The sequence below is a fragment of the Haliotis rubra genome, unplaced genomic scaffold (genome assembly GCF_003918875.1).
Source record: "Haliotis rubra isolate DU_JTF1 unplaced genomic scaffold, ASM391887v1 Scf55, whole genome shotgun sequence".
NCBI classification, from domain to species: domain Eukaryota; kingdom Metazoa; phylum Mollusca; class Gastropoda; order Lepetellida; family Haliotidae; genus Haliotis; species Haliotis rubra.
Window position 1 is genome coordinate 2,312,944 of NW_025767246.1, and position 27,961 is coordinate 2,340,904.

At 41.9% G+C, this 27,961-nt stretch overlaps 1 protein-coding gene across 1 annotated transcript in view; it reads right to left on the bottom strand.

Moving 5' to 3' along the window:
- The window catches only part of LOC124253730 (trissin receptor-like), a 122,618-nt gene that overhangs the window by 89,992 nt on the left and 4,665 nt on the right, over positions 1 to 27,961 (bottom strand). The window contains exon 2 of the mRNA XM_046687550.1: positions 26,988 to 27,699. Within this exon, the coding sequence (XP_046543506.1) occupies positions 26,988 to 27,272 (285 nt within the window). The 5' untranslated portion in view covers positions 27,273 to 27,699. The remainder of the gene's footprint in view (positions 1 to 26,987; positions 27,700 to 27,961) is intronic.

A 27,961-nucleotide genomic window follows, 5' to 3' on the forward strand; every position in this document is an offset into this window, starting at 1 on the left:
TATACCTAAGAACACAGACGTTTTGGTCATGACTGACTGACTGACTGAGTTTGGTTTTACGCCGCTTTTAGCAATATTCCAGCAACATCACGGCGGGGGACACCAGAAATGGGCTTCACACATTGTACCCATGTGGGGATTCGAACCCGGGTCTTCGGCGTGACGAGCCAACGCTTTAACCACTAGGCTACTCCACCGCCCCTTTTGTTCATCATGCCAAGTTAAATCATTTCACTTTTATGGTAGACACGAGCGGAATTACATGACATGTCGCTGTCGTCATGATGCGTCTTCTTACCGCACACACGGGATCGGGTGGTCAGGCTCGCTGGTTTTATTGACACATGTCATCAGTTCCCAATTCCGCAGATTGATGCTCATGCTGTTGATCACTGGGTTGTCTGGTCCAGACTCGATTATTTACAGACCACCGCCATATAGCTGGAATATTGCTGAGTGCGGCGTCAACTTAAACTCACTCACTCACTATTACCGCACTTTATGATCTACACTCCATTACTCCTTGGCACTTACAAATTTAATGAGGTGTGTGTGAGAGGCGCATGTTACCGGAAGAGCAAGAGACGCTTACCATTTTCACGAACATATGGTGATTTTCAGCGATCCATGCAGGTAATTTCAACGTTGGATTATTTTATCGCTTTGGCATTTCGAATTTATGTTATTGTGACGATCTCAACACATGATTAACAGAAACAACATCAATAGTAATTATTTCACTAAGCCTTTTGCGCGGATTATACATTGATCCGGTAGATAGGGAATATCCCAAAGTTGTCAATATATTTGTTTTGCTGTTGAAGGTAAAAGGGGGGATGTCGCGCGTCCAATTCAACCGGATGAGACGCTCTTGTAGCGTAATCCGCGAACTTGAAGGGATCGCTAGTAATGAGTTGTGTTGGCGCTGTGAGGAGTGTGGGCTGCAAGCTGATGTTTGAGAATGGATAACGGTTATGGAGAGAAGTGGTGACCAGGGTAACTAACTTAAGTGAGCTCTCGTAGATAGACAGCCATTATAATGACTGTTAGACGTCATTCATGCAGCAGTCTGTGGACGCTGAGTGAGTATTGAATTGTAACGAAAAAACCTCCTAAACCCATAACCTCAATACAATAAGAGATATTTAATTGGCAAAATATGTCTTCAATTGTGACTATACTTGGTACTTATACTCTATACATACACACCCATAAATATATATGTATATACACATACACACTCACACACACACACTGATATATGTATACTTAAAAAGTAATACACACACAAATGAAAGAGCTAAGAAATCAATATGACATCGATAATTGCATTGGTAATAGGTTATAGAAATCGATACCAAAATGCTGATCTGATTAATTTCTCAATAAACTTCTTAAAATCTGGATTTTACATATTTTGAATGTGTGTTTACGTGATAGCAGATTTGAAACTTATCAAACTTAAAGGGAGCGTTGGGGAGCCTAGTAGTGAAAGCGTTCGCTCGTCACGCCGAAGAACCGGGTTCTCCACATGGGTACAACGTGTGAAGCCCATTTCTGGTGTCCCCCGCCATGATATTGCTGGAATACTGCTAAAAGCGGCGTAAAACCATACTCACACACTCACATCTTTCAACGTGGTGACCGCCTCCGTGGTGTAGTGGTCAGAGCGTCCGACCGGAGAGCGGAAGGTCGCAGGTTCGATCCCCGACCGCGTCATACCAAAAGACGTTAAAATATAGTTCTTGATGGTCCCTGCCTGGCGCTCGGCATTAAAGGGTACAAGAAGGACTGGTCGGCTCGGAGTCAGTATAATGTGTCTATTTTGTTTATTCATGCTTCACTGCGGCATGGTATCTCAGTGAGCTAGCACTATAAAACCAGCTTCAGTCTGGGCTAGTACAAGCAGCCGCACATACACATACACACGCATGCACGTCGTCATATGAGCGAAATATTCTCAAGCATGACGTTAAACCCAATTTCACCTCACCTCACCTTCAACGTGGCGACGCAAATTTGAGTAGAACCCAGATCGTGAACTCTGGTTCCTGCCTACAAACTACATAATTCGTAACAATCTTGATGCAATCGGTATTACAGACGCAAGGGAATATGTTTTGGAATGATAAGCTAGTATACGACGGACATATTAACTCAGTTCCGTGAAAGCGGAACTTCTTGGCCACCGTTACACGGCGGGGAAGGGAGGTAACCCACTGGCCGAGCAATCCTGGCCGACACTTAAACGAGTCCATAGGGATTCCATTATTTGTTTCTCAGATGTTTGGGGAAAAATACGACGATTGGGAATGGACAAGGTGGTAGGGAATATTTGTGGGACTGTAATCATTTCTTCTGGTTGATATACGCGGACGTCCATAAATGAGAGTAATAGCTCTAACAGCTCGCATGCTCCTCTGCCACTCAGGATGGTTGAGGAAGCTGGAAGTAGGCAGTGCCTCATGATAATCTTCCCGGCAACAAGACTGATGTTTTACGAAAAATAATTCATTGCTAACCATTGTAAATCATGATTTACACATATCACACATGACAGTGACGGAGGGCTTTATGTCGACGTATTTCAGTAACAGGTGTTTTTTTCAGAGTTGGTTGTTGGTTGGTTTTGTTGTTTAACGCTCTCGGTAATATTCCAGCTATATGGCGGCGGTTTGTAAGTAATTGAGTCTGGACCAGATAATCCAGTGATCAACAGCACGAGCTTCGATCTGTGCAGTGGGGAATTATATTCAGAGAGCATTCAGAGGGAGGTTTAGTTCTCAGGTTTGAAGGAATCTACCTTCCCATTCTGTTGGACCCTATTATGTATGCCTTTTAACCTTATGTCCCCTATCCTCTGTATCCTTATCATGTGCCCGCCGTCATGTGCCCGCCGCCGTGTTCCCCTTTTACACCCGCTGTCATGCTGCCCACCTCATGTATATTATGCCCGCAATCATGTGTCCGCCAACGGGTTCCCGCCCATGTGTCCTCATGATATATCTCCAATCATATGCCCCATCAAGTATCTCCCATCATGTGGCTATTCTTGATGTATCGCCAACACCCCCGCCATGCGCCCCGATCATGTGCCTCGCGTCATGTGTTCCCCACCATGTGTATTCTCCTCGTCATATGTCCCCAATTGATATGTCCCCAAATCACCCCGTCATGTGCCCCCACCTCATGTATACTCTTGATGTCCTCCTCGTCATATGTCCCCACAATCATGTGCCCCACCTGATGTATATTATTGATGTTCCCTCGTCATATGTCCCCAATCATGTGCCCCACCTCATGTATATTCTTGATGTTCCCTCGTCATATGTCCCCAATCATGTGCCCCACCTCATGTATATTCTTGATATTCTCCTCGTCATATGTCCCCAATCATGTGCCCCACCTCATGTATATTCTTGATGTTCCTCTCATCATATGTCCCCAATCATGTGCCCCACCTCATGTATATTCTTGATGTTCCCCTCGTCATATGTCCCCAATCATGTGCCCCACCTCATGTATACTCTTGATGACATAAGTCTCCATCTCGTGTCCTCGTCCTGCGTGTCCCTCATCCTGTCTCCCCCGTCCACCGCCTCCCAACCTAGTCAGCACCACATCAAAATGATTAGCAAATTCCATTACTTATCGTCTTCCCTCCCAAGGAGGCAACACCTCGCAATGCTGGAGCGTCTGGCATTAACACCCACAATGTAAGAGGTGTGAGTGTATTTAACACATCAAGTACCAACTCGTCTGTGTCATCTCCACTAATTACCGACTGTCTGTGCGGCGGAGAGAAGTCAATACATTCGTCTAACTCGTGTTACAGAAAATCAGTAGCGATCGCCGTCATGGGCATTCTTATACTTCTTCAAAATGGACCGATGTCGTTACATCCGAATAATACGCCGGATATGTCTTGTGATGTACGACCCTTGAAACTGTGATATTTCTATTCGGCCGATATACGTACAAGTGCCTTGGCCTACTGACTCCATCGCTATCCGGCTTCGGCAAATTGAATCCTAAGTCTGGGGGAATAATGTCGGTTCAATTGCACGCGTGCCTCTGGGTCAACTGGCTGTTATAGGGATAATGGCCCTTTAGTCGTTAATCATGATTTCATTCTCCTGGGCAGAGATGGTGTAAGGAGTCTGGGGTTTAACCCTTTGTGGAGATGCTTGTGACAGAGGGTGGGGTCGGGTGACAGAGGTGGGATTCAGCAACACTGTACAGATGTACTTGTGACAGAGGGTGGGGTGGTGACAGAGGGTGAGGTCGGGTGACATTGAGGTGTTGTGGGGTTCAACAACAACACTGTACAGATGTACTTGTGACAGAGGGTGGGGTCAGGTGACATTGGTGTGATTCAACAACACTGTACAGATGTACTTGTGTGTGGGTGACAGAGGGTGTCTTGTGACAGAGGGTGACATTGAGGTGTGGTGGGATTCAACAACACTGTACAGATGTACTTGTGACAGAGGGTGGGGTCGGGTGACATTGAGGTGTGATGGGATTCAACAACACTGTACAGATGTACTTGTGACAGAGGGTGGGGTCGGGTGACATTGGTGGGATTCAACAACACTGTACAGATGTACTTGTGACAGAGGGTGGGGGTCGGGTGACATTGAGGTGTGTTGGGATTCAACAACACTGTACAGATGTACTTGTGACAGAGGGTGGGGTCACATGTGACATTGAGGTGTGGTGGGATTCAACAACACTGTACAGATGTACTTGTGACAGAGGGTGGGGTCGGGTGACATTGAGGTGTGTTGGGATTCAACAACACTGTACAGATGTACTTGTGACTTGTGGCAGACATTGAGGTGGGAAACAATGTACAGATGTACAGCAAGGTGTGGTGACATTGGTGGGATTCAACAACACTGTACAGATGTACTTGTGACAGAGGGTGGGGTCGGGTGACATTGAGGTGTGATGGGATTCAACAACACTGTACAGATGTACTTGTGGCAGAGGGTGAGGTCAGGTGACATTGAGGTGTGTGACATTGATGGGATTCAACAACACTGTACAGATGTACTTGTGACAGAGGGTGGGGTCGGGTGACATTGAGGTGTGATGGGATTCAACAACACTGTACAGATGTACTTGTGACAGAGGGTGGGGTCGGGTGACATTGAGGTGTGATGGGATTCAACAACACTGTACAGATGTACTTGTGACAGAGGGTGAGGTCAGGTGACATTGAGGTGTGATGGGGTTCAACAACACTGTACAGATGTACTTGTGGCAGAGGGTGAGGTCGGGTGACATTGAGGTGTGATGGGGTTCAACAACACTGTACAGATGTACTTGTGACAGAGGGTGAGGTCACATTGAGGTGTGATGGGGTTCAACACTGTACAGATGTACTTGTGGCAGAGGGTGAGGTCGGGTGACATTGAGGTGTGATGGGATTCAACAACACTGTACAGATGTACTTGTGACAGAGGGTGAGGTCGGGTGACATTGAGGTGTGATGGGATTCAACAACACTGTACAGATGTACTTGTGGCAGAGGGTGAGGTCGGGTGACATTGAGGTGTGATGGGGTTCAACAACACTGTACAGATGTACTTGTGACAGAGGGTGGGGTCGGGTGACATTGAGGTGTGATGGGATTCAACAACACTGTACAGATGTACTTGTGGCAGAGGGTGAGGTCGGGTGACATTGAGGTGTGATGGGATTCAGCGAATAAGTGAGTTTAGTTTAACACCGCTCTATATTCCTGGATTATCACGGCGGGGGTCACCAGAAATGGGCTCCACACATTACACCATGAGGGGAATCGAACCCGGGTCTTCGGCGTGACAAGCGAACGCTTGAACCACAACGAACCCCACCGACCCTGATGGGATTCAAACACAGTCCACACATATACTTGCAGTGGTGGGACACTGAGCTGTAGTGGAATTCAGAGACTGAAAGGGTGCCGCTCATGGAGGTCGTTTATGTCAATTTTTTCAATACACCTGACAATACATTTTCGCAGCTATATTTCCACACCACTCAGGGCTATGCTCAAGACAAGATATTATAACCACGCCAATCATATTCATCACCGAAGGATTCGCTAGTAGTTTTACACTCACGTTACCTTCTCATCAGTCAGAAGATCCATTAACAAGTCAACAGAGGCAGATTTCGGACAAGGAGACACTGCATGCGCCACAATAGTCTGTTTCAAGTCCTGAACCACATTATTTCTCCTTCCACCAACCCTTTCTGTGACGCCAAAGCCCTAAATGAACAAGTATTTTCCATCTGACCATCCCATTTCACCTGGGCTCCTTTTCTATATAAACAATGTTTCAGTTTCCATCAAAATACTATATTTTCAGAGACTAAGCGTTAGTTTAGTGTTACATGTGCTTCTGTGGGGTCCCAGATTTGTGAACTCGTCGTAAGAAGACATTCAAACAAAAAATGTCTTTTTTTTCAAAAAAGATATCACACACCTATCGAAAAAGCATACAGAGTTACATCCCTTTGACGTGCCAGGATCCTATGATCGCGGGTTCAAATCCTGGTTCGCACGCGATGTTTCCTGGTTAGTCAGCACCATACCTGTGATGGTCGGAGACCATGGATCTCATCAGTCTCTCCATCCACATCATATACCATGATATGACTTGAATACTGTTAAACAAACCTCACTCACTCATTCGCTGATTAGAGGGACACTATCTTGTATTCAACCCCAACTTTGCAGCCTAATACCAAAGACTGCATTAAATATTTCAAAAACACTCGTTTCCAAAAAGCATTAAAACAATTACCAATATGTATGGCAATTAGACATTTTTCTGTGTGTGGCATAGATTCACATGATGCTTTGATAGAATTAAGTATATGGCTATATGGATATAAACCGACAGTGCTGGAGTATAAACAGCTTCGATTATCCAGATTAGGAGTGAGTGAGTTTAGTTTTACGCCGCACTTAGCAATATTCCAGCTATATGACGGCGGTCTGTAAATAATCGAGTCTGAACCAGACAATCCAGTGGTCAACAGCATGAGCATCAACCTACACAACTGGTAACCGATGACATGTGTCAACCAAGTCAGCGAGCCTGACCCCCTGACCCCGTTATTCTGCATGGGTTACTGGAGGTTCATTCTAACCCGGGTTTTCACGGGTATTATCCAGATTAACTCACTTCATTTGGGCGTAAAAGGCAAAATAGCGGGGAGTATATTCCCAACATAGGGGACAGACAGACAGACAGACAGATATTCTCGCATAAATGCTCGCTGACATGGATGACGTATGTCTTCGGATCCTAATTGCGTAGGTCGATGCTCATGATCTCAAACATTGACTTTTTTACTTAGAGACCGCAGTCAAAGCTGAGATACTGCTCAGCAAGGTGTTAATCAAGCATTTAAAAGAAACAAAAGACTACATTATGTAGCTAAGTATCTTAATGTTTAACCAACCAGTAAGTACGTACACATGTCGACATCCTGCCAACGTTTTGTGTCATATTTCCTGATAAAACTATAACTTTCACGCCAACGGTTCACAAGGAACTTTCTTCATAATCAACTATTTTAAAAAGCAAATTAAAAAGTTGAGCTACTTCATCATAAATTTGACTTGTTGATGCGGATCCTGCGTAGTCTGATAAAGATAAAAACGCACGTCCATGTTACATTAACCCATAACTGAGAAACAGTATCGTCCTTGTCCGCCGCACGTGTTAAATGTTCCAGTGTCTGACTTTTTTCGCAAGAAGGTTCTGCAGGTGCAATTGAGATCCGGCTTGGTGCCAAAGTTACTTTCATAAAATTGTGGGTTATGTGTTTGTGTGATAACACTGTGCCTTAATATGGAGAAGATGAAAACAACGCCAGTGGGTTGAAGTATATCTGGGATCTAATTAATTTTCATCACGGTGACTAATATACCATTTGACAGACTAATACAACTGGTTGAAATGTGACGTGCCAATGTCGAAAATTCTTTGGATACTGAGCTGTATTTTGATAGATGGATTGCTATACACATGTATATAATGTTCTCTTAACAATGTTGGAATATTTGAAGAACGTACATTACTTTACCTGCTTATAAAATTTGTTTTTAAGTAATGGTGATTAGCTTCCACAGACATTTACAGAAATGGATGAGTGAGTATGGTTTTACGCCGCTTTCCAGCAAAATCACGGCGGGGGACTCCAGAAATGGTCTCACACTTTGTACCCATGTGGAGAATCGAACCCGGACCTTCAGCGTGACGAGCGGACGCTTTAACCATTAGGCTACCCCATCGCCCCGGTTTGTCAATGTGTGAATGTTATGTCATGTCATTCAGATGTTAGTAAGCCGATTTAGATACCATGCGACAATTTGATATGGACACCCCACGCAGTGGACTAGTACTTGTATGATGACCCTTATGGCGCGCGCCAGGCAGGATGACAAGTATCAGCTTTGGACGTCTTTAGACATCGAACCATGACCTGTGTCCGGACGTACGCCCTATCCACTAGACTACAGCCAAACACCGAAGTTGTAGTGACCTACGTAAAATACTTCGAGTTATCCGATGTTCGACACAACGGCTAAATGACTGACATAATACGCAGGGACCGAACTTTTACTTCGAGACAGCGTAAGTTCGAGTAATCAATAGTCGACAGAAGGATGTTTTACTGTAATCTGTTTCAGTCTGATGAATGTAACAGTCAGCGCCAAAGTGGTTCTCAACTCCATTATGTGACCACTGCCCAGTGCCTATCACAAAGAAGTCGCCAAAGTGGTTCTCAACTCCATTATGTGACCACTGCCCAGTGCCTATCACAAAGAAGTCTTCATCTTGTAATCACAGTGTGGACGTTACCCAAATAGAGACACTTGATAACACTCATAGAATGTTTCTTCCGGCATGGTCGTTTAGAAAATAATCAATACAAGATGAATCAGGTCCTGTTTAATCTAGGGAGCAAAGGAAACAGATGAGAAAGTCTGAAAATAAATATTTTGATATTGTAAAGTATACCTTTCCAGTGACCCACGACTTATGGAACAGAGGCAATCAAAATGGCGTATTGCCAATCAAAACGGCGAAACACTGAAGAATAAAAGCCAGTGTTTTCGACAGCATGAAATAAAATCAACATCGAAATGAAACATATGAAATAGTGAAGAAGAAAACAAACTATAATAAGTATGTCATCGATCCACGTTATCGTAATTCAACCTCAACGTATTAAAGTCGTTTAAATGGCTTTCTAAATTATGAACATAACAGTACACAGGCACAGATTGTGAAATCTTGTTTGAGAAAGTGACAGTTCTGTAAGAAAGGCATAACTGATTTTTTTCTGTCAGTGAAGAGATGGGAAAACAGAAAACTGAACGAGATCCGTGCACAGGTTTCAGATATGACCGGAACCACCGCAGGATAACACGCGCGTTCTTGGAGACGTTTCTACGCTGCTTCCGCTGTAACCATGACTGTACCTGTCTGTAATTACTCGGTCTGTATTTTTTCGTAAAATGTTTTTCAAAGGAGCTTGTAGGGTATATTTCACCAAATCAGATTCCGTATTTTAACATGCAGAATCATTTGACAGCTGTGATTGGATGATTTTGTCTAAGATTTTTGTGTTTTTTATATGCACATCTATCCAGTACTTATAGTCTGTTTGCAGTGAAAACGTACCGATGAATTTCACTCTAAACAAAAAGGTAAATCGAATAAAGTGAAATTAAGATTGCGAATCCTCATAATTTTACCTTGCCAATTGAACATTCAAATCTCGGAATTTTATTCAACTTAGGATAAAAGTTGTTTAACAAACGATCATAGTTTCAAATCGCTATTATTGGTTTGCATTACAAGGGGGTATGCACTTTATATGAAACACCGAGAACAAGTAGTGTTGGTTTAAGTTAACGCTCATCACGTTCCGCACGTGCATTTGTTTCACTGTTCCATCTACTGCGCTCACCCCCCTTGTAATACAAACCAATAATAACGATTTCAATCTATGATCGTTTGTTAAACAACTTTTATCCTAAGTTAAATACAATTCTGAGACTTAAATTTCCAATTGGCAAGGTAAAATTATGAGGACTCGCACTTTTCACTTTATTTGGTTTAGTGTTTTGTTTAAAGTGAAATTCATCGGTACGTTTTCACTGCAAACAGACTATAAAACTGACCAGTTTTTCAATAGTTGGTTCTGTGATTTTTAGCACAATGACTTACGTTGAATATATGTGATATATTTTTAAGTTGGTGACATTTGGTGGGAACTGTGGTCGGTGTGTTTAACTTCCTGTATTCGGAAAAGGAATTGGTTAATCTGGCCAATTGTTTTGTATTTATTGTGGTTTTAAGGCCATACTGTGCATATAAACATTTAATGGCTGATAAAGGCCTGTTTTTTAAAGACAATATAACGTTACTATGAAAGTCTATGGGAAAACATTGGGTTTTATGTAGCCTGTATTGTGTGACCTCTTCCTTTCGTATTGTGTAGAGCGGAATGTATGCTACTTTCTGTGCCGACTGTGATATGCTCTTCCATCTAATCGTGCAGTGAAAGGGGCTCCCTAACAGCCGCTCAGTGGAATGAAATGAGTACGGGAACACTATAGTAAATTGAAAGTTAAATGGATTTACCAAGCAATACCATTCCCAAGTCCAACCAATCACCTTACCAGTCATGTGATTACATGAGATAGTGTATAACAAACATGACGTACATCTAAATGGGTTGTAATGACGTTCTGAAATCAGTGTCGATGAGGTCGTCAACGTCAAAACATGGCGGAAAGTAAGCTGCTTCTATCTCCAGACGAAATGAAATCATTGATTTAGTTGATATAATGTAAAAGGACACGCTATAATTCTATACCACCTGGTGTTATAGGTTATTGCTAAGTGAATGATATTTGGTTATCGCTTTCATATTTTGGGGAGTTCTTTTTGTGTGAACATCAATTGTGTTAGCACTGGCGTCTTTATTGCAGCTTCAGATACAGCCTTTTGTTACATATGATAGTGATTGCAATTTATTATAGTACAGACCCACACACAGAGACACACACACGGAAACATAATCACAGAGAAACACACACACCAAAGACACACAGATACATTCACACACACATGCATGCATGCATGCATACATACATACATATACACACATACACACACACATACATACATACATACATACATACGTACGTACATAAATACATGTTATTTTAGGATACATAACAAACTAACTGCTTACATCGAACCACCAACCACCATGAGGCTGAATATAGATTTCGAGAATGATACATGGACCTTTCCCGGCCGAAACAACATGTATTTGCAGCAAATATCTTTTTCATAATATGTTTCATAATCGTTAAAAAAGTTAGAATTCTTCTTAAATCGTGATGTTTCAGATATAGATAACCCTGAAGGAAGACACGATGGTGTCTGGGGTGAGATGATGCGTAATAAAGAACCCCTTTAAACTGACATGATGCCCTGTTAAACCTCCGCAAAACACGAACTCAACTGTAACCCATAAAAAACAACAACAAAATATTGTTAAAAACAATTCATAGTATTATTAGAAACTACGGGAAACATATCCCGTCACGTCACACATTTCACTACGATTGTCATCCGAATGGACACTCCCAGTGGTAACTTAATTTCGAGCCGTAGTGTACTGTACTTGATTCCCCGCCAACTACAAGATATGCTATATTGATACGTATTAATAATATTTCAGCTCCATGAAGCAGCAGAAACGCGATTGTCTTACACAGACATCAAGTTTTAGCATATAAATTAACCAAAGAGCTTTTGTTAGCGTGTATTGTCAGACAGTGTCGTGTCTTAGTGTCCCTAATGAACATATCTTGAAAATATATTTAACCGAACATAAAACATACTTACTGAACTGAAACCTTTGAACATCGAAAGACGACACCATACAAAAAGTCGCTTTGTACATAAACCATGCCCCAGTGCACAGAAGTGATATGCTGGAAAATATATTTGGCAGGAGCTTTCTTACGATGGATAATATTTTGATTTGATACGACAGTATTTGTCTACACGCGTCCTTGGCTGTTTGAAGAATGTCTCCACCGTCTGGAGGTTTCGTTTCTCGGTTTCGTAAAGACAACAGGAAATGACATTGGTGTACAAGATGGAAGCTATGGCAGACTTAATCCCTTTAACCTTTGTCATAAAAGGGGTTTGGGGGCGTAGGGAGAGAGGGGGTTGGGGGAAGGGACCTTTTATTACCACTGGATGCCATTGTTATGAAAAAGGACTTAGCGAAATCGATGGAATTATTATCTGTGTTGAGTCCCATAAACGAGCTTTTGAAGTGAAGCATCGTTTGTGATGAAACTCGCTATCAGCATCCTTGATGACGGTCCACAGAATCAAAAGATTAAAGTCTTCTGTTCTTTTACATTTAACAATTTCAAGGTTAACTGAACATAAATAACCTTCTTGTGTTTTGAACTCAGATATTCCACATCATACAAGCTGTGATTTCAAACCAAAGTGCTTTTGGCAAGAATAAGCTTTATCCATTTATCTGTTTAGAACACGGGAATGACTGAGTACAAGTTAAGCACTGTCGGACAAGTTTTGTGGATACAGTTCCGTCAGCATTGGCGACGGGGTCGAGATGAGAGAGATGGGTGTGATGGCTCATCAAGCCTCATTGTTGTTTTCAGATTTGGCAATCGAAGTTAAAACCCAAGACATGTACCCTTCACTTCTGTGTTCCTGTATGTAGCTTGTGCCTGAACCTCGCCAGACATGCTAAACATGGTAATGGCATCACTGGCATTTGAGGCGGAAAATGAGATCTCACAGTCGAAATGAACATGTAACGATTTGTTATTCTTAGGTTCAAGTGAAAGCCATAGATATGCAACCCCACAGCGCGATCCAATATCAAAGACTTAAGAAGACAAATCAAATTTTTGAAAAACTAGGTACTCTTGGTCGTTTCAGTCGAGGCTCGTATATGCCACGGTTCTGATAAGAAGGCAATAACGTTTTTTAGACTCGTTTACTCTCGTTTACGTGTCATTGCCGAGGCGAGGAGTTCTGTTGAGGTTGTGAAAGTATTAAGTGCTTCACTACGCACGTGTACTTACACCTGCCAAAAAACATCACTAGGAATACATTCCCCGTGACCAAAAATGCTCATCATTCGGTTCAGAAGCCCTGTGTTGCACAACATTCAGACTGACGCCGATACTCCCCAAACAAATAAGAAATACTAAAACACTTGACATAATGGTTATATGCTTCAGAGATGTTTTTTTTCTGATAAAAAATAGAATGGAAATGTGAGGTAACATGAAGTAGGTGTTCCAGTAGTCTGCTAGAGAAAGAGTTGGGGGCTGGGGGCAGGTAGTCGGGTGAGTGATTTATAGCAGGGAAGCGAGAGAAAACATAGATGTAGATAAGCTTGAAAGACTGGTTTTATCAACAGCTATCCAACACTCTACAAGGGGTATCACGGGATCCCCTCACTACTCCAGATGCCGACCTTAGTCGGAGATATTGGGTGTTGTTGAGTGAAATATTCGTAATGAAGGAAATATATATGTTCGATGTGTTCAAAAGTTTTTGGACGCCTATTTTCAGGATGTAAATAAATGTCTAAACGTGCATTTTCCTCTCATCTGAGAGTGAGTGAGTGAGAGGGGGAGGGAGGGTGAGAGAGAGAAGGAGGAGAGAGGAGAGGCTAGAGAGAAAATTTAGAGAGAGAGGCTATAATATACGAAATTTAGCACTAGTACGTCACACTGTATCGAGTAGTACGTCGGTCACACTGCATCAAGTTCTTCACACTATCGAGTACGTCACACTGTATCGAGTTCGTCACGCTTATGGAGTACGTCACACTATCGAGTACGTCACACTGCATCAAGTTCTTCACACTATCGAGTATGTCACACTGTATCAAGTTCTTCACACTATCAAGTACGTCACACTGTATCAAGTACTTCACACTATCAAGTACGTCACAGTGTATCAAGTACTTCACACTATCAAGTACGTCACACTATCGAGTACGTCACACTGTATCGAGTACGTCACACCAGTGACTGACAACACGAGCACAAATTGGGACAATAATCAGTTTAATCCTGAAACCTCCAATTGGCAAACCCAAAATCAGTCTCAAGAATTTGCCGAAACTGATTGATATATGGTTAAAGGCCAAATAGGGATGAAATATACGCAAATGGAACATTGGAAACGAGACATGACAGCATGTGTTCGACTGAAGGGTAATCCTACTTTTCCGATAGAATCCGCTACCACTGAAATGTTAAAACCCACGTACGGGTCAGAGTATATGGTAGCATGACGCATCATGTTCACAGGCGACGTGTCATATTTAGCAAATTCCTCTTGGGGCTTCTATGAAATATATGAACTGATTTGCTCAAACTTCTAGTTGAAAATCTTAGTTGTAAAACAAAAATGTTTTGTAATGAAATTTGAATAGAATGCACATACTTAAAGATACATGTAATAAGAATGGCTATTTAACAATGGGGTGACGGGTGGCCGAGCAGTTAAAGGGTTCTATTATTGCAACCAAGACCCGGTTCGAGTCCTGTCGTGGGGTGTAAAGCCCTGGTGTCCGTTGGAATATGGTAAAAGCAAGCGGAGTAAAACCATTCTAAGTCACTCACACACCTACAAACTCAGTCACTCACTCAGCTGCCCCTCCACCCACTCACACGCTCACCCACCCACCCATCCAACCAGCCACTCATCAACTTACTCACCTCACTCACCCACTGAACTACCCACTAACTTAGTCAATAATAATCCTGTCGTACTGAAACTCACTCACCCAAATACCCACCCACCCACTCACACTCTCACGCACTCACTCACCCAAATACCCACCCACCCACTCATCCACTCACTCACTCACTCACACACTAACTTAAACACCACACCCACCTACTCACTCACTCACCCACCCACTCACTCACACACTCACACACACAAACTTAAACCACCCACCCACTCAGTATCAATTACTGTTTAACACCAGACATCTTCATCGCGGCTGTACCTCTGATGTAAGCCCAACATGAAGCGAACATCGGCATCTACAAAGAGTAACAATTTCCTCGCCCGCGTCTTCAGTTACGTGAACTATGTAGTCCGGCAGAGACGATAGTGTTTTACAGTATCAGTTTCCTCCCGCGCCCCCTGCTACAGCCGCATCTCCATCAGCATCCCAGGACCATAACGAACAGGTGCGATGCTCATCGCTGACTCTGCCGCTACAGATTGAGGCGGTAGTACAGCAGTCCATCTCGAGCAGTCCAACGGAAAGTTTCAGCTCTCGTCAAATTAATTGGGCTAATCCGAGTTACGGCGTGTCGGGAAGATTAGGCAGAGCGTCTGTTGTCTGCTAGGTTGAGGGCGAGATATACATAAAATAGCATCGGGTGTGGTAGAGAGCGCCAGTATACTAACGCTTTGTCTCGGAAAATGTACACTTTGGTTGAAACAAATAAGTCTATTTATGTTGAAGAGGACGTAACAAGCTGACTTTCACACGTGTAGGACGTCGGCCGGCACCTCGCTGAAGCACATTAAGCACCTATAGCACGAGACTCAACTCAGGAATAGTTTACGGTCATTTAAACTATGAACATGGGTCCACTTGCACAAAGCGATTTTAGATTTGTCTTAAGTCCTGGTTATAATATGGAAGTTATGATCATCCCAGCACTTTGAGCAAATGGAACCGTATGGATCAATATAGTCTGTCTCAGTCCCTGACCACATTATTTTCCCTAATGCCTATCCCTCCCTGCAGTGCTAAAGCCCTAAATGAAGCAAGTCTAGATTTCCCCAGGTTCTGAATATCCCACCTGACTGGGGCTGTCTAAATGGGTATATTTGTTACTATCAAAACTATATATTCAGTGTCTAAGCCTTAGTCTATACAGCTACAGCCGTCCCTGCAATGCTAAAGCCTTAAATAAAGCAAGTCTACTCCCATCTCACTGGGGCTGCTTTTCAATTTAAATGGGTTTATTTGTTACTATCAAAATTATAATCTTATATATTCAGAGACTAAGCGTTAGCCTTGGATCACTAGTGAGCATCAACTTTCATACGTTCATTAGATAAATCTTGAGATCATGAATTGTTGACCAGAGTTGAAAACTTTTTGAATATATTTTCATTTTCTTTATTACAGCGAATTGATTTTTCATCTGCAAAATAATTACGAAATGGAAAAAAAGCCCTGCAATTTCCGCAATGGTCGATGGGTCCATTCGTTTTAAGCATTGAAATTCGGATCCCCTTTTTGTTGTTTAAGTACGGTCACGGTCTTTTAATCCCAATCCGGTTTCCCCAGTGGTGTTGGCACCACAACCAGCGCATTCTATAAAATAAATAACGGTTCCCATGCGGCATATAATTCACTTTAAATTTAAATATTTACCATTTTGGAATGTAAGGTTACGTACACCCCAAGGACCTGGTGCTGTTTCATAACATACATAGCATTCCGGGACGTGGTTGGGGGTATGACGCCATTATCGAGATATGAGTGTATTTCAGATTGAAACAGGCAAATTCAATCCTGTTGTCATCATATTTGCAGATGGTGCCAATAGATTGGCATAGCATGTTCTACAGCTGATTATGAAATGAAATATAGAGAAGTATATATATCACTTTTGTGGAAAAAGAAAAACAGCGTCGATTATGACGGAAAAACACAGGCGGGTTTATGAAATTACGACTGGATTATAAAATATTCATACAGGTAATGTCAAGAGAAATTAAGTTAGAGCATGTGGGCATTATTGATCACCGACACCGTCGTAGATATCAACGTTGAATGACGTCATTTTAAATATTAACCGATAACATCTGCTTTGTATTTTTTACAGTTTGGCAGCCATGCATTGATCTGGTCTCTGCTATACGTTTGGACAAAAGTAAATATTCATTCATATAAATTCATAGAGAGTGTCAGTGTTTTGAAAACGGGATTGAAACTGTGATGTTTTGCCCTGTACCACCATAGTTTAAGGCGCCTGCTTCGATGGAGTGAGTGAGTGGGTGAGTGAGTATGGTTTTATGCCGCTTTTAGCAATATTCCAGCAACACCACGGCGGAGGACACCAGAAATGGGCTTCACACATTGTACCCATGTGGGGAATCGAACCCGGGTCTTCGGCGTGACGAGCGAACGCTTTAACCACTAGACTACCCCACCGGCCCGGCTTCGATGTAACACTATAACACACGGGGTGGGGACGGGGTAAAACTTTTCGTGGATGTCGAGTTTAAGATTAACCGTGTGTTATATCACGTCAGTATGCCAGTATGTTGTATGCCCGTGTTCTAGTTTGTCGGTATGTCAGTGTGAAATTATTGCTGTATGCCCGTATGCCAGTATGTTAGTAAGCCAGTATGTCGGTTCGCTCGTATACGCTCAGTATGCCATGACACATTAATTCCGTATGCCAGTATGGCCGTATGCCAATGTTCCAATGTTTAAGTATGTCAGTGTGCCATGATTATATTCGAACGCTAGTATTCCAGTATGTCAGTATGTCCGCAGGCACGTACGCTAGTATGTCAATATGTCAATATGCCAGTATGTCAGTCTACCACTCTACTAGTATACATGCATTCCAGTCTGTCAGCATACTAGTATGCTCGAATGCCAGTATGTTGGTGCGCTAGTATGCCATGATTCCAGAATGACAATATGTTAATAATTATGCCATTTGCCAGTGTACATCATTCAGCATGCTTGTATGCAAGTATGCCAGTATGACAGAATATTGTCAAATTACACCACAACGAGAAGCTGAATATTTGTCTTCTTTCTTTAATTTAATTAATGAAAAAATATCTATAATTCATTTGTTTGAAAATGAAACTACATTTTAATCCACATTATTTTTATAGGAAAAAAGTTAACATGTGTGATACAAAACTGGTTAATTGCTCTGAAAGTAGAATTACTGTAATTTATAACCGTCTGTTTCGAATAACTTATAAAATCGATCAACATCGAAGTTTTTGGTTCCGTACTGCTGATGAGCATGGCGTGTTGGCCTTATAATTCCTCGCCTTGATAACACAGATAGTGATGAGATATGGAAACTAATCACAACCTGTCAAGATGCCAAACGGAAAAGAAATATATGACACAATATCGAAGTTTGTTATTGCTAACTGGGAATAAGACAAAAATGATTTAATACCCTAGAGCAGGATGTCAGTAACGACTGCAAGCGAGACATCTATTAACGTTTGTTTCACATCTAAGGCTCATACGATATATTACCCAACGGCATGTAAAATAATTCCCTCTATATCAATAAATTATAAAGATAATATAATATTGTATGGAAATGATACAGAGAAAATAGTATATTATATTGAAATGTTCTTTGCCCGTATGGCTCTATGCAAACAGCCCAGGCCTAATTGCCTGCTTGACGTACTATGTTCGTCGATGGTGTTATCTTCTATCGGGTTAACACACAAGCATGTAATTTGTCACCAGATAATAACTCGACAACGTTTAGAACATTAATTGAGATTTATTGTAGCACAACGATAGCATGTAATTCTGTTCTGTTTATATTATTGCATTAATCAGTCTACGAGAAGCGACATGCAATAGATCTAGGTCTTTGTTCACGAAACCGCCCTTACGGGGAGTATCACCATGCGAAACACGTCTATCTGCTTTCTCGTCGTCATGACGCTAGGATACAACGTTCCCAAGGGTGTCGTTACCGCCCTGCTGTTCCATGTCGAATGCAAGGGTATAATTTTAGCGTGGATTGAACATAGAGCAAACGAGGTCTATTGTTTCTTGATTAAGTCGTGAAGTTTTATGTTTTAAGAATGCAGATTCCTGGCCACTTGACGTATAAATGGGACCCTTGTCGTGGATATGTGTTACAGGAAATATGCATAATCAGGAAATATGTATAGCCCATGAAAATATATGCTTACGGAATTGATGTTTGTTGAATATATTGAAAAGAAAAAGTGTTTCTTGGGGCATCTTTCCAATGTCTGAACATACACTTGAATACAATCCGCATGGGTGAGTGAGTGACTGAGTGGGTGCGTGTGCGTGTGCGCATGCGCATGTCTCTCTGGGTGAGTGAGTGTGTTGGTGTCTGTTGGTGAGTTAGTGAGTTCAGTATTTCAGTACTATCACAGCGTCTAAGCTTGATGAGTGAGTGACTGAGTTTGGTTTTAAGCCGCTTTTAGCAACATTCCAGCAACATCACGGCGGGGGACACCAGAAATGGGCTTCACACATTGTACCCATGTGGGGATTCGAACCCGGGTCTTCGGCGTGATGATGCCCCCGCATCATGATGATGATGATGATGATGATGAAGTGATGATGTCCATTTATATAATATGGTAGTGGTGATGGTGATGGTGATGTTGGTAGTGATGATGATGATGATGATGATTGGTAGTGGTGATGGTGGTGGGTAGATGATGGTAGTGATGATGACGGTGATGATGATGATGGTGGTTGTGATGATTGTAGTGGTGATGCTGTGATGGTGGTGATGGTGATGATGATGATGATGATGATGACGATGACGTTGGTAGTGGTGATGATGATGATGATGATAGATGATGATGATGATGATGGTAGTGGTGATGGTGATAATGGCTTATGGCTTTACATTATCATTACCCCGTTCTGTCTATTAGTACACGCTCAAATGTCATTCTCAACTCCCTAGGGAGTATAAATATCACATAAATGGCAACATTTGCCGACTGATGCTGGGAACATGCACTGATAATAAAAAACAGATAATCATTTGAGGGAATATGTAATATGTCGAGGCTTATGTATATTCCCTGAGTGAATCAAACATTACACAAAATCTATAATTTCCATTTTCTGATACATATTCAACGTACCAATTACCCCTTCTCCTTTGATAACAAAGCCTGGTGGTAGGGTAACCATCGTTATATAGTCGGGGTTTCCAGGGACCTGGTCCCAAACATTGTATTTTTATCGTTAACGTCAGAGAATAACGATGTCTGACTGCTTGTGTGTTTGTTTGTTGTTTTACGCCGCACTCAGCAATATTCCAGCTATATGGCGGCGGTCTGTAAATAATCGAGTCTGGACCAGACAATCTAGTGATCAACAACATGAACATCGATCTATGCAGGTGCCTCAGGAAGCCTCACCACCCTCACTCGGCTTTAATGACAAGCATGGGTTGCTGAGGACCAATTCTACCCCGGATCTTCACAGGTCAAAATTGTATGTAAAAGGTGTGAATGGTTCGTTTCTTGTCAATAGTAACATCAGCAGGTGTTCGAATCAGGAAAACCACATCCCGGCTTTCTGGTAATCTGAGGGAGCCTGTCTTGATGGGAGAGGGTTCTGTGTGAAGCTAATACAGTATTTTGATGTAAAAAATAGCTGCTAAAAATTGAAGCAGTTTAGAGTGATGTTTCAGCACATCAAATGAATAATTCATTTTGAGGGTATATTTTGAGGACGAGCAATTGAAGAAATTGCTGAGCAAAATGTGTTTCTAAACATAGCTGCTTGTCTGTTAGTATAGCCGTATTTTCTATCTAATACACATAAAGTTCCGTGTTCAGCGGCCCTTGCTTGTCGTAAGAGGCGACTAACGGGATCAGGCGAGGGTGGTCGCTGACTTGGTTGGCACATGTCATCGTATCCCAGTTGCGTAGACGCTCATACTATTGATCACTGGATTGTCTGGTCGAGATTCGATTATTTAGAGAATAGCTAAAATATTGCTGAGTGCGGCGTTAAACAACAAACAAATGTTAAATCGCACATCAAAGTCACTATTATGTCTGTGCTTGAATATATTTGAAGATGTTGTCAATGTTAAACAAGGACCGTAGCGTTCCAACAGTAAGATCCACATGTGAGCTCTCAGAACCCCTTTCACGTCAAGAGTGTCATGTTCTGTGTAAAGGGAAATGAACATGCAACAAACAGCACACGCATGTGTTGAAATTAGTACATCGATACCTGCCTTAGACTCTTAATGTCCCTCGCTTAAAGGATGCGAGGTATTACAACTGTCTGTTGTGTCAATATGAACGTACATATGTGAGGTATGCCTGCATTCTATTCAATACAACATTTCTGTAATGTGCTCTTGCCTTTATGAGAATCTGTCTGGCCATGGTATGCGAGCATATTACTACAGCTAACCTTTGCTTTTACAGGACGTGGCTACGCTGGGCGCACATGTGTTTCATTGCTTTATTCCTGCTGGGATAAATCGAAACAAACTCTGTGAGAAACTGCCTAAAAAATAAGATTTTGTTTCAGGCTGCTGAAAAGGGTATTTTTTCTGCCATAAAAAACAACAAACAAACAAATCGAAAACGAATTAGAAACTACGACCCCAAAACCCCATTAAATCAACTCAAAACAAAGAAATAAAACCAAAACAAACAAACAACCAAAACAAAAACCCACATCACACTGCTCAATTAAAGTAAATTTTTTTCGATTTATCTGATAAAACAGCTAGTCTCCATACAAAATCCCATACCTTTAATAAACTGACTGACTGACTGGCTGAGTTTAGTTTTACGCCGCTTTTAGCAATATTCCAGCAATATCACGGCGGGGGACACCAGAAATGGGCTTCACACATTGTACCCATGTGGGGATTCGAACCCGGGTCTTCGGCGTGACGAGCCAACGCTTTAACCACTAGGCTACCCCACCGCCCCTTTAATAAACACAATGTAAACCACGTTTTTAACGAACACAAAGGGACCGCTAATTTCAGTTCGTAATAACTGTAGTTCGTTATATGCCTTTCGACCAACATATACATCAAGTGGTCGGTGGAAAACCCAGCTTGTTACATCAGTTGTCTGTTCGATATTGATATAACGGTATATCGGTGTTCCTATATCTAACAGTAGCTTCATACTGTTACATATGTCAGAGTGAGTGAGTGAGTGAGTTTAGTTTTACGCCTCACTCAGCAATATTCCAGCTATATGGCGGCGGTCTGTAAATCTTGGAGTCTTGACCAGACAATCCCGTGATCAACAGCATGAGCATCGATCTATGCAATTGGGAACTGATGACATTTGTCAACAAAGCCAGCGAGCCTGACCACCCGATCCCGTTAGTCGCCTCTTACGACAAGCATGTGTTACTGAAGATCAATATTCTAACCCGGACCTTCACGGTTGATGTTACGTCAGATATGCACGTACCTGTATATTACTTCTGTGAAGTTTTCTCTTTTGCCTTTACATAATGATTTATACGTATGAAAGTAGTGCTTTCCTTATGTATATGTGTGTGTACGTGTGTATGTACACATTCATGCTATGTGTAATATCTTATTGTGTATATATAAAGAGAATCTCACCCGAGTGTCTTCTGATATCAATTATATCAACACGAGTTGATAAAGTAACAAATATCCGAGGCTTGCCGAGGATATTTTAACTTTTATCAACGAGTGTTGATATATTTGATATCAGAAGACACGAGGGTGAGATTCTATTTATCATCCAAAATCACCCTTCATTAGTTTTCAATGAAAAATGTACATCTCTGAACACAGTACTGCCATTAGGCTTGCAGTGAAGTGATGTTATAGCATTGTGACGTCATCAAGTTCATGACGTCATAGCATTGTCAGGGCATTGTACAAAATCTACTGTCAAAGCGATATCTCCTAGGAGATATCGTTTGATCTCACACAAGCAATATCTCCTGTGGAACACAGTTTTGGATGATAAATTCACCCTTATTGTGTTATCTAGTGTGTAAATGTATGTATACTCTCGTGTGTGTACAAGTATATATTCATGCTATGTTTACTCTCTTGCTTGTGTATATGCATATTCATGCTATTTTGTGTTTCTGTCTATTCATTCGGTGAACATTGTCTTACATGTATATGTATATATTCACATATCTGTGCATCCTTGTATGTTTATGCATAAATTAATACAATGTGTATTCTCTTATTTGTGTGTATCGTAAGAGGCGACTAACAGGATCGGGTTGTCAGGCTCTCTGACTTGGTTAACACATGTCATCGTATCCCAATTGCGTAGATCGATGCTCATGTTGTTGATCACTGAATTGTCTGGTCCAGACTCAAATTATTTACAAACCAGCGTCATATAGCTGAGTGCAGTGCAAAACTAAACTCACTCACTTGTGTGTATGCATATTCATGCAATATTGTTTTATTACAACATGTACTGTTTTATTGAATGCAATTTGTACTCTCTTGCTAGTGAATATACATATGTTCATGCTGCGAGAATTCGTCGCGAGACTGCCGACTTTCAGCAACAAAACAATGCAACTCAATATCAATGCCAAGACCCCCAACCGAAGCTAACTTACATAGAGGAAATGACTTCCATAAGGTCTACCAGAGATGTAACTGTGATGTAATGGTGTAAAGTACCAATTTCTCGGTGGTGTTGATTTATCATTATTTATTTGTTACAACTGCAACTCCTGTGATGAGTTGTGAGGTAGGTGTGTCTTGTATCGAATATGGCATTTTCCGCATGAATTCCATTTCTCTCTAGCATTAATTTCAAGATTTGCAATATTCCAGCATCATAATGAATGGCAGGCGACAGGAAGACGGGTTTAATACATTTATTGAGCATCGAACCCGAGTTTCAGCGCAACTAATCAACGCTTTAACCGCAAGGCAACGCAACTAACCAACGCGTATATTTTTACTCTTTGTGTCTTCTTCGCATATCGTTTCGTTGTTTTTAATGACATCACGGGGATATCGTACTCTACAATAAAAGTACAATTTTCGCAGGTACATGTGACTTCTTGCCCTAATATGATTTTTATGCATTACCCTTCATATGATCTTTGAAATTTCAAACCGACTTTCAAAGATAATTTGAGCTTTATGTTTTTATATATCGATTCCTATATCACTTAGCAGGGTATGTGTCTCCAAGGAAATTGTTTTTACAATCATTATATGCAATAAGCGGCTTGTCAACAGCGAGCAATTGAGGTATCGTGGTCAAGGTTACATATATTACCCGTATTTTAGACAAGGGGTTTCATCCTTTGGATGATAAATCAGATGATGGGCTGATGTCTGCAGCTGCGTTGAGGTGCATTCTGGTAGCAGCATCTTCACATCTGCCTTATTGCGTTAATATTTCATTAACAAGAATGGACGTTATTCGAGCCGAGGTATTTCCCAGTGCACATAAAGAGTTAATGAGAACCTGTGTACCCAACTACCAGCCAACTTGGCTCATTTTTACACACACAAGGATTTTGACCTTCACTTGGGAAAACAGATATTCCGTATCCATAGTATTACACTAAAACATATTGGAAAGGTCTGTGTTAATCTAAACAGGTATTGCTCGGAGGGTTACATCTCAGCAGCAAGGAGTACTTCCATGTTAAAAACTTCTTGGTGATGGTGAGGGAAATAAATAGAAGGAAACGAGCAGATCCTGAAATAATATTAGACTATTGCCATTTTCTCGTGTTTGTTGCCTTGGTTTGAGTAGATTCGCTATGTAGATCGCTTAGTTCTATGGATGAGAACTGGGCTGAAGATAACCCCATGGAGATCAAACGGAGACGCTGTGCTTAACAAGAGAGCTGAAGGACCCTCTGCGATATAATCCAGTTATCAAACAGACTCGGATGGACTCAGGGCAATGCCAATCCTGAGCGAATCACTTCCGAGGCATTGTTAGGTTTATTTGGTGTGTCTATACAATAGAGACACGTCCCTCTAACTAGCCGTGAGGAAATGAATCGTTGGGTTATTATGCTATGCCATAAAAACAGGGTGCGCCTCCAATTACTTTCGCGCGCACAGACCTTGAAATATATACAAGGGTCTCAAGGAAAACTAGATAGTTAGTCGTCAATAATCTAGCTCTTTGGCAACGGCCTGTAAATGATCATGGCTGGACTTGACGGTCTAGTGATTGATGTCATGAGCATTAATCAACGCGACTGGGACACGACATGACAATATATGTCAGAGGGCCTGTTCATCCGATGAAATGAGTTTAGTATAGACCCTCTCTCTCTCTCCACACACACACACACACACACACACACACACACACACAATGCACGCAAGCACACACACACAATGCACGCAAGCACGCACGCACACACACATGAAGGCGAGGTTCACTCGTGCACAGTAGAGTGTATGTGCGCTAGATACAAAAAATAATCACACAATCTTAATTTTTCTCCTGTTGTGTCGTGTCATTTTGAGAATTACAGACAGGCAACAATATTTCAACTATGCCACGAGAGTCTGTTGTTTAACGCCGAACTCCGCAATATTCCAGCCATATAACAGCGGCCTCCAAATAATCGAGTCTGGACCAGACAATCCAGTGATCGATCTCATGAACAGCTATACTCGCAATGGGGTCACAATGACTTTCACCAGATCTCCGCCTGATTCATTCATAAAATAACGAGTCCCCCTTATATAACAAGCATTCTTTTTTAAATTCTTTCTCATTCCTCCCCGGTTTTCTGTGGGTCATATGTTTTTCTTCACAGAGACTCAATATTTGTCAAAATATTTCATTTGATGCTAGGAGCATTGTGTCTGTGTTGTAATGTTTTGCACAACTCGCTCGACGTGACGTTGTAACGTCATGTTTCAGCGCCACGGTAACGTCTTACCTCAGCGTCAATGTCATTACATGTACCTGTATTATAAATACCCATGTGCACGTGTGACAATGCCCTCAACACTGAACATTTACTGGTTCTCGTTAATAGTCACAGTGAATTCGCATGCATAGGGAACCGTCAGCCATTTCCCATAAATATATCGTTATGACATGCCGACCGCTCAGCATGAGTGAGTGAATTTAGTTTTACGCCGAACTGAGTTATATTCCGGCTATATGGCGGCGGTCTGTATATAATTCTGGTCTGTACCAGACAATCCCGTGATCAACAGCATAAGCATCGATCTACGTAATTGGGATACGACATGTGTCAACCAAGTCAACGAGCCTGAGCACCCGATCCCGTTAGTCGCCTCTAACGACAAGCATGGGTTACTGAAGATCATTTCTAACCCGGATCTTCACGGGTTCAGCATAAGAAAGAGGTTTACATGACATACGGCCAGCATGACACATTCTCCGGTTAAACCAATTTAAGTTCAGTTAAAATATATACTCCAAACGAAATTCAAATCCTCGGTAAATTGAACCAGCCATTCATCACAATAAATAAGCTATAAACTTTGTCAAAACAAACGTAAAACATCAAAACAATGTCTACCACCAAGTCTATAACTTCAATTAACTATGTTGTGATTGCATCAGATGTTTGTTGACACTGATTAAGTAGGAAAACAACGGTGTATGTGTAAATTCATTGTAGTAGTTCCATACACTCTGTTAAATTTATTTAATAAATGATTGTATTTATCCAATGCTATCTGATTTGAAGTTAAAAGTAATGACATGATTTAACATGATTTAAAATTACATTGCTCTCCATATATGCTACTTCTCTTGGTCTACAACATGTAAAGTCTCAGGCAGCGAATGCATATTATGTAACTCCATGCACTCATGCATGCCCAGAGTGCTAACTTAACGTTCAGCGGAAATTTATTCTCAGCTCCATAGGGAGTATACAATTTAAGTTGTGTTGTTAGCAGCTAGGAGGTTAATCGTCACCTTACAATCACATCCTACCGGGTACCCATTTACTGCCGGTTGCACTGAGGCATATACTGAACAGTTTGGGAAACATGAATTACACGTACTTCTGCTACATAGTAAATATGGATATCCCTACTTCTTTTGAATGATATATATTGTGAGAAGTGAAGGATGTAAATTGGTGTTGAGAAAAAATTCGTATCTTACCTTAATCGGAACGCAAACAGTGACCAGCAACAAATCCGCCGACGCCAGACTTAAAAGAAAAACGTTGGTGACGTTTTTTTGTCGTCCGTAGTATGAGATGGAGAAAATGACGAGGGAGTTCCCAACGACGCCGACCAGCAGCGTTATAGAGTAGACTAGAACCGAAGGAATAAACTCTATTAAAGGTAGGTTGTTGACGCTGGCATCATAGTCATACTCGTAGTCGTAGTAGTCGTACGCCTCATAGACGTCCCCGTCGCTGAGGTTGCCGCTTACGTTAGCCATGGCCGAGAGGGATATCCCGAAGCTATCCTTTTGAATGATCTGTACTGGAATCCTTGGGAACGAATGAATGCACAGAAACACTATCTGTCGGCATGCTGCTGTCCAGAGTTGTTGGGTGATATGGACATCCACGTGTTGATGATGTTGTTGGTGACGCTGTCGATGATCAGCTCCTCCTCAGGGGCAATTCACGCCTCGGGGCTTGGGGTCAATGATTACAGGAATATTTCAACACTATTGAGCAAGCGACTGGTGAGATTGCCTTCATTTGCTTCTGGTCTTATTATGATGGAGTCTAAATAAACTTGTACAATTACTCGTGCAGTGCCTCCGCCGTTGAGTGAGCCTAAGAACATTAATTCTTTCCGACTCGTTGTAGTGGTCTTCTATTGGCTCTCCAGCCCGTGGTTCCCTCCCAGTGGCAGTCCTGGCGGAGATAGTTAGCAGAGCGTTATGTGGGGGAGGAGAGAGCAGCAGTGCGGAGGGGAGAGGACAACACAGGAAGGAAGGATGGGAAGGGACGGGATTGTGTCGGGGTGGTAGAAGGTGGAGTTGGGAGGAGAATACAGCAGCGGGGTTGTGAAGGTGGTCTTGGATGGGAAGATAGCGCCCGGGTGGTGGAAGGTGGGTTGAGGGAGACGGTAGCGGCAGATTGATAGGAGGTAGCTTAGGTTTGGGTTGTTGGTTGG